This window comes from Melanostigma gelatinosum, assembly GCF_949748355.1.
Source record: "Melanostigma gelatinosum genome assembly, chromosome: 20".
NCBI classification, from domain to species: Eukaryota; Metazoa; Chordata; class Actinopteri; order Perciformes; family Zoarcidae; genus Melanostigma; species Melanostigma gelatinosum.
In genome coordinates, this window is record NC_136653.1 from 21,158,047 (window position 1) to 21,165,546 (window position 7,500).

At 46.0% G+C, this 7,500-nt stretch overlaps 2 protein-coding genes across 2 annotated transcripts in view; both read right to left on the reverse strand.

Annotated features, from left to right (window-relative positions):
* The window catches only part of fars2 (phenylalanyl-tRNA synthetase 2, mitochondrial), a 314,225-nt gene that overhangs the window by 88,698 nt on the left and 218,027 nt on the right, over positions 1-7,500 (reverse strand). The gene's annotated exons all lie outside the window — the stretch shown is intronic.
* Positions 333-4,824, reverse strand: LOC306794500 (clavesin-1-like; the record flags this gene model as incomplete). The annotated part of the gene is made up of 7 exons (XM_079292596.1): positions 4,391-4,824; positions 3,869-4,039; positions 2,918-3,036; positions 2,239-2,413; positions 1,803-1,913; positions 1,286-1,500; positions 333-411 (listed from the first exon to the last, which is right to left on the reverse strand). Exons 1-7 carry the CDS (start codon positions 4,490-4,492, stop codon positions 333-335), a joined length of 972 nt encoding a protein of 323 aa, XP_079148722.1. The 5' UTR covers positions 4,493-4,824.

Below are 7,500 nucleotides of genomic sequence, written 5' to 3' on the forward strand. Positions count from 1 at the left end.
TCTGATCCAGAATCGACTGGTTCAGGTTACGTTAAGTGAATCTTTGTTGGTGGAACCGGTTTGAAATGTTTAACTTCATCGTCTGTTCGTCTCTGAGGTTTAAATAAAGTTTCACTGATTGAACGTGATCGCGTTGTTTCCTCAAACATTCCTGAATGTTTGAGACGGAAACAACAAAACTTGAAGCAGAAGACGACGACACACACACACACTTCAGAGTGTGTGTGTGTGTGAGCGTGTGTGTGTGTGTGAGCGTGTGCGTGTGCATGCGTGTGTGTGTGCGTGTGTGTGTGTGTGTGTGTGTGTGTGTGTGTGTGCGTGTGTGTGTGTGTTCAGTCCAGGGCCAGTAGCGGTGTGCTGGTCTCTCTGTCCGTTTGCCGGAGAGTTCCTGGTTCCACCGCCGACTGAGACCTGAAACACACAGAGAGTAATACTTATGAGTAATACTTATGAGTAATACTTATGAGTAATACAAAAATATAGTAGAAAGTACACGATGTATGAAGGCAAATTACTGTGAAAATCCTCCTCACCTTGTCTTCCCCCCCCTCCTCCTCACCTCTTCATCAGCTCCTTGTCGTCTCCTCCTCCTCCCCCTCCTCCTCCCTCCCCCCCCCCCCCCTCCTCACCTCTTCATCAGCTCCTTGTCTCCTCCCCCTCCTCCTCCCTCCCCCCCCCCCTCCTCACCTCTTCATCAGCTCCTTGTCTCCTCCTCCTCCCCCTCCTCCTCCCTCCCCCCCCCTCCTCACCTCTTCATCAGCTCCTTGTCTCCTCCCCCTCCTCCTCCCTCCCCCCCCCCTCCTCACCTCTTCATCAGCTCCTTGTCTCCTCCCCCTCCTCCTCCCTCCCCCCCCCCTCCTCACCTCTTCATCAGCTCCTTGTCTCCTCCTCCCCCCCCCCCTCCTCACCTCTTCATCAGCTCCTTGTCTCCTCCTCCCCCCCCCCCCCCCCCTCCTCACCTCTTCATCAGCTCCTTGTCTCCTCCCCCTCCTCCTCCCTCCCCCCCCCCTCCTCACCTCTTCATCAGCTCCTTGTCTCCTCCCCCTCCTCCTCCCTCCCCCCCCCCCTCCTCACCTCTTCATCAGCTCCTTGTCTCCTCCTCCCCCCCCCCCTCCTCACCTCTTCATCAGCTCCTTGTCTCCTCCTCCCCCCCCCCCCCTCCTCCTCACCTCTTCATCAGCTCCTTGTCTCCTCCCCCTCCTCCTCCCTCCCCCCCCCCTCCTCACCTCTTCATCAGCTCCTTGTCTCCTCCCCCTCCTCCTCCCTCCCCCCCCCCCCTCCTCACCTCTTCATCAGCTCCTTGTCTCCTCCTCCCTCCCTGACGTGCAGAGCGTCGTAGGTCAGCGTGTACTCCGTCTCGTCGCTGTAATCCGGTCCGAGCAGCGTCCGGGCCCAGATCCCCATATCGTACGGAGGGAGAGTTCCTCCGAACTCTGAGGGGAGACACTCGGGCTGGAGGAGCTGGTGCAGCGAGTTCAGGTTGTTACCGTGCAGGAAGATCTGAGGAGGATGGAGGAGGAAGAGGAGAAGATTCAAGAGGAGAGGAAGAAAGATAAGAGACAAGGAGAGGAAATGAGGAGAGGAAGAGAAGAAAGGAAGAAGGAGAGGGGACAATCAGAGGAGGGAGGAGACGAGGAGGAGTGAGTAGAGGAAACAGCGAGGATGAAAAAAGGAGGTGAGGAAAAGAAGTGAGGAGTGTGTTAATAATCAAAAGAGAACAAAGGAAACGATGAAACAGAAGAAGAAGAAGAAGAAGGAAGTTCATCAACATCAGAAGAAGAAAAGAGGAAACTAGTCTTCACCCGTTTCCTGGTCTTGTCCTTGAGGAAAGGTTTGATGATGGTGTACATGGCGTGAATGTACCACGGCTGGTTCACAAAGTGGATCCCTCCAAACCGGGCTGGGAAACTGTCCTAGAGGGGAGGAGATGAGGGGAGGAGAGCAGGAGAGGAAACAAGGATAACAGAGGAAGAAGGAGAGGAGACAAGACGAGGGGAAAGGAAACAGGAGAGCAGATTATAAAATGTTAAAGTCTGTAATCAGTTCAGTTGTATTGATTAGAGGAAGAAATGAAAGGATCCAGTGATTGACAGGAAGTGATTACAGGTGACAGCGTTGATCAGGTGTGTTACCTGATCATGTGACAGCGTTGATCAGGTGAGTGTTACCTGATCATGTGACAGCGTTGATCAGGTGTGTTACCTGATCATGTGACAGCGTTGATCAGGTGTGTGTTACCTGAAGGCCCTCGATGGCCAGCTTGAGGATGTTGGGCGTGAGCTTGGAGGCCTGTTTGAAGGAGAAGTTGCTCCAGTCGATGATGAGGACGAAACCGTTGATCTGGAGCTCAGGGTTCTCAATCAGAACCTCCAGAGAGAGAAGGATCGCCCGCAGGATGTCTGTGAAGGAGTTCCTGATGATGGAGGAGGAGGAGGAGCACACATGAGTGTGTGTGCGTGCGTGCGTGTGTGTGTGTATATATATGTGCGTGTGTGTGTGTGTGTGTGTGTGCGTGTGTGTGCGTGTGCGTGCGTGTGCGTGCGTGTGTGTGCGCGCGTGCGTGCGCGCGTGCGTGCGTGCGTGCGTGTGTGTGCGTGCGTGTGTGCGCGCGTGCGTGCGTGTGTGCGTGTGTGTGCGCGCGTGTGTGCGCGCGTGCGTGCGTGCGTGCGTGCGTGCGTGTGTGTGCGTGCGTGTGTGCGCGCGTGCGTGCGTGTGTGCGTGTGTGTGCGCGCGTGTGTGCGCGCGTGCGTGCGTGCGTGCGTGTGTGTGTGTGTGTATATATATGTGCGTGTGTGTGTGTGTGTGTGCGTGCGTGCGTGCGTGCGTGTGTGCGTGCGTGTGTGCGCGCGTGTGTGTGTGTGCGTGCGTGCGTGCGTGCGTGCGTGCGTGCGTGTGTGCGTGTGTGTGTGTGTGTTACCTGCTCTGGTCCCAGTTGGAGGCGAACAGGATGAGTATTTTTCGGCCATGTTGGTCCGGAGTCTCCAACACGCCGGGGAATCCGTCCATCAACGCCCGTTTGATGCCGGGGTCGTCCACCTGAGACAAGGAAGCAAGGTAACAAGGAAACAATAGAGGACAGTTTCCTGTGTGTCTATTTAAGGAAAGGAAACAAGGAAATAATCTGAATCTGGTGTAGGGTTAACTATGTCACCTACTTGTATTTAAAGAAATGAAACAAGGAGGATAAAGGAAACAGGAGTAGGAACAAGGAGACGAAACGCAACAAGTAGAGGAGACAAGACAAGACCAGAGGAAAGGGGAGGGGAGACAACCGGAAAGGAAACAAGGAGAGGAGACAAGATGAGAGGAAACAGGTCAAGGAAAAGAAACAGGAGAGGATACGAAAGAAACAAGGAGGGCAAAGGAAAGGAAAGAAGAGATGGAGAGGAAACAAGGAAGGAAATGGGGTAAAACGAGACAAGATTAGAGGAAACAAGGAGACAAGATTAGAGGAAACGAGGAGAGGAAAAGAGCGAGTGGATACAAGGAGATCCTCTGAGGCAAATTTGTGATTTTGGGCTATACAAACATAAATTGAATTGAATAGATGAGAGGAAACAAGGAGGGGAAAGGAAACAGGAGAGGATATGAAAAAGGAGGGGAAGCAAACAAGGAGAGGAGACGAGAGGAGACGAGCGAAGACGAGGGGACACAAGGAGAGGAACAGAAATGGGAGAGGAAACAAGGAGAGGAAAGGAAACAGGAGAGGAGTCATGGACCGTACTGTTTGATTCTGACAGATAAAGGTCTCATGTCTCTGAACTTCTGTGATGTTTTTCAGTCAAACTGAAGGAACTGAAGCCTTCAGAGGAAAAGGACTCTTGACAAGGACTCATCTGTGATGCCTCCTGTCTCTTTGAACCCTGACCTTGAAGCTCTGGAACATGTCGAGGTTCTGCTGTCTGAACTGGAAGTACTGGGCCAGCAGCCTGAAGGTCTCCGTCTGGTTGAACTTCCTCGCTCTCAGGAAGCGGAGGATGAAGTCGTCGTCCGTCCGCAGGAAACCGATGTCGGGCCGCGTCACGATCATGTCCCGCACCTCCGATCAAAGAAAACACGGATCAATCACAGTGATCGGGAGCGTCCTCCGATCGGAAGACAAAGTTTCACTTTTTGTCCTTTGATTAATTGGTAATTTTTGGCTGTAATTGGATGCTTTTAACTGATTGGTATTTTTTGCCCTAATTAAGTCATAAAGAGAAAACAATTATGTGAAGTTATGAGGAACAAATTGATTTAAAAAGTCATGAAATATAGGCGAGTCCGACTAAAGCGCCCGGTGAGTTATGACAGAAAGTAGACCTTTGTGGTTTACGGGGACCTCGGTCAGTAGGACGAGTGTCAACAGTTACCGTTAGCATGCTAATGTTAGCTAGCGTTAGCCGCCTACCTGCTGGATGTCCTGGTGCAGCGTGTCGGGGTTCTCGTTGAGCTCTAAGCGAGCCTTCTCCGTCGTCTCCGAGCTCAGGCCGGCGTGGAGGTGAGTCATCATGAGTTTGATTCCCAACGTCCAAAAAAATGTGTCCCCTCTGTTTCCGAACTGTCGTCTCTTCGATCGGCTCGTTTCTATTCCAACGTTTGGTTTGAGATGTACAATCTTTTGGCTTCGTTGTTGATTTGGTTGACACAATCTTATTTGCTGTCTTTTGATTTTAAAACTCCATATTTACAAAATAAAAGTCAGTAGGAGAGAATCGTGGTCGTGTTGGATGCTAATAATCGTGAATCAACAATCGTCGCTGCTGTCTTCCAATCACATCGCTGGTTTTCTGAGGAAGCTGAACGTTGTTTTTTACGCTGGATTGAAATGTTGAGTTTGTTTCGGGGACGTTTGGTGTAATGAACAGCATTAAGATAAAAAAGGTCACATTCACATCCTTTTTGTCCTAGTTTTTGTTGCCGTCCTGCGTCTCTCGGCTCCCTCCTCCTCCGGCTCTCTGTCATCTTTAGGATTCTGGTTCGATCAGTCGACTCTCTGATGCCTCATGATGATGAAGATGAGAAGAGTCCTGTTGTTCTTCAAAGGTCAGTGAAGGCAGCTGGGTCTGATGTGGAGAGAGAAATATGAGTACAAGGTTCATGTGTATTTAACCAGGAAGGAGCAAAAAACGTGTTTCATTGGCAGATTATACTATTTTTCTTTAACTTGTATTTATAACTTTCTCTTTAAAAAAACAACAACAACACAGATGAATAAAGTATCCTACTGAATGAATGAATAAAGTATATGCTACTTTATACTTCTACTGTACTACATCTCAGAGGTACATATTGTACTTTATACTGTACTACATCTCAGAGGTACATATTGTATTTATACTGTACTACATCTCAGAGGTACATATTGTACTTTATACTGTACTACATCTCAGAGGTACATATTGTACTTTATACTGTACTACATCTCAGAGGTACATATTGTACTTTATACTGTACTACATCTCAGAGGTACATATTGTACTTTATACTGTACTACATCTCAGAGGTACATATTGTAATTATACTGTACTACATCTCAGAGGTACATATTGTACTTTATACTGTACTACATCTCAGAGGTACATATTGTATTTATACTGTACTACATCTCAGAGGTACATATTGTACTTTATACTGTACTACACCTCAGAGGTACATATTGTACTTTATACTGTACTACATCTCAGAGGTACATATTGTACTTTATACTGTACTACATCTCAGAGGTACATATTGTACTTTATACTGTACTACATCTCAGAGGTACATATTGTACTTTATACTGTACTACATCTCAGAGGTACATATTGTATTTATACTGTACTACATCTCAGAGGTACATATTGTAAACTGACATTAACATAAACATGTCATGTGCAGTTTGATGTGAAAATGAATAAATATCCACAGTAATAGAAAAATAATAATAAAACATATGGGTGAAGAAATACAGAAATAAATGAAAAAACAAATAAATAAATGTGGGAAATTAATAAAAACAAATAAATGTAAAAAGAAAATAATAGTTGTAAAATTCTTAAAAATAAATACAAAAATATATAATTTGTCAAATAAATAAATATATTTATTCTATTTCTGTGAATATGTATTTAATTTCAAACAAACCTGCAAATGTATTTGATAATTGAGGCTTTTATTTATTTATTTAATATCATTTCAGCATTAGTCTTTCATACACGTTGAAATGTTATGTTTGGTGTATTATGTGTTTTTATTTCATGCTTAATTCTACACGTGGTACATAATATAGACTAAATTGAGTAGTATGTTTTTTACTTGTTTATTTCAATGTTCACACACACACACCTGCTGCTGTTCCTGATGTTAACGAGTGGGATCAATAAAGGTTATCCCCCCCCCCCCCCCCCCACACACACATTAACTGTGTCGGATGTTTTCCAATCTGTCCACTGAGAGACAACCAGAGGGACTGAAGGTCCCACACACTAAATCAATCAGATGCTCTCATTGTTCTTAATGTTTGAGGAATGTTTAAATCCAACATAGAGCCTCAGATGGACCTAAATATCCACACACACGCACACGCACACGCACACACAGTCAGTTTAATGATAAGTCACCCTGATAATATGTAGCGCCTGATGTCCTCACAACGAGGCAAAGATACCAGAGCATCCTCCAAAAGTGAGCATGTGGGAGGAGCCTCTTCTGCATGCAGGTCGGTGTGTTCAAGTGTCATTTACAACATAGAAATATATTTAAATGCAATAAATACTGACAGTGGAGCGACCTGCTAGGTGTGCTGGTTGAATCCCGGCCGACGGCCCTCCGGTGGAGGTGGTGGTGGTGCTGATGCTGGGGACGGTGGTGGCCATCGGACACACACACACACAAAAGAAAGAGATCTCAGTGCAAATTCAAAAAGAAAGGAGCGGAAGAGAATCAAACGGTTGTGAATAGAACGCGTTCCCTGAGGAGTCAGCGGAGACAGAAGCCCGCCCCGCTGGATCCGTGAGGGCTCTGAAGCAGCATCTCACCGAGATGCGTTTTTCACTTTGTGCTCCGAGAAGACGTCAGGATGCTCCGGATCTGTCAGGCTTTTCACAATAAGAGAGCGTCGACTTCCGGTTGACACTTAAAAGAGTGGGAAAACAATGTTACATTTTTAGTAAGGGACCAAACATCATGCATGTTAAAGAAATATAAATGCAAAGGATTCTTTTTTCTATTTAGTTTTAATCAAAGTACATCATAGCAAATAGAGTACATGCACTGCTTTACATAGCAGTAAAATATGAACATAAAGAGGAATATAGAATAACATAATTAATATGAAACTAAATGGAAGAAACTACCTCCTTGTTAATACAATATAAATAATGATAAAACAAACCATAAAATGAATAGTATAGGATGGGAAATAAAAGCCATTGGATGATCATATAAATAATAACATAGAATGTATAAGATGTATTATATCAATATCAATATATATATATATTGTACATGTATTATATTTATATATTATGTATGTATTAC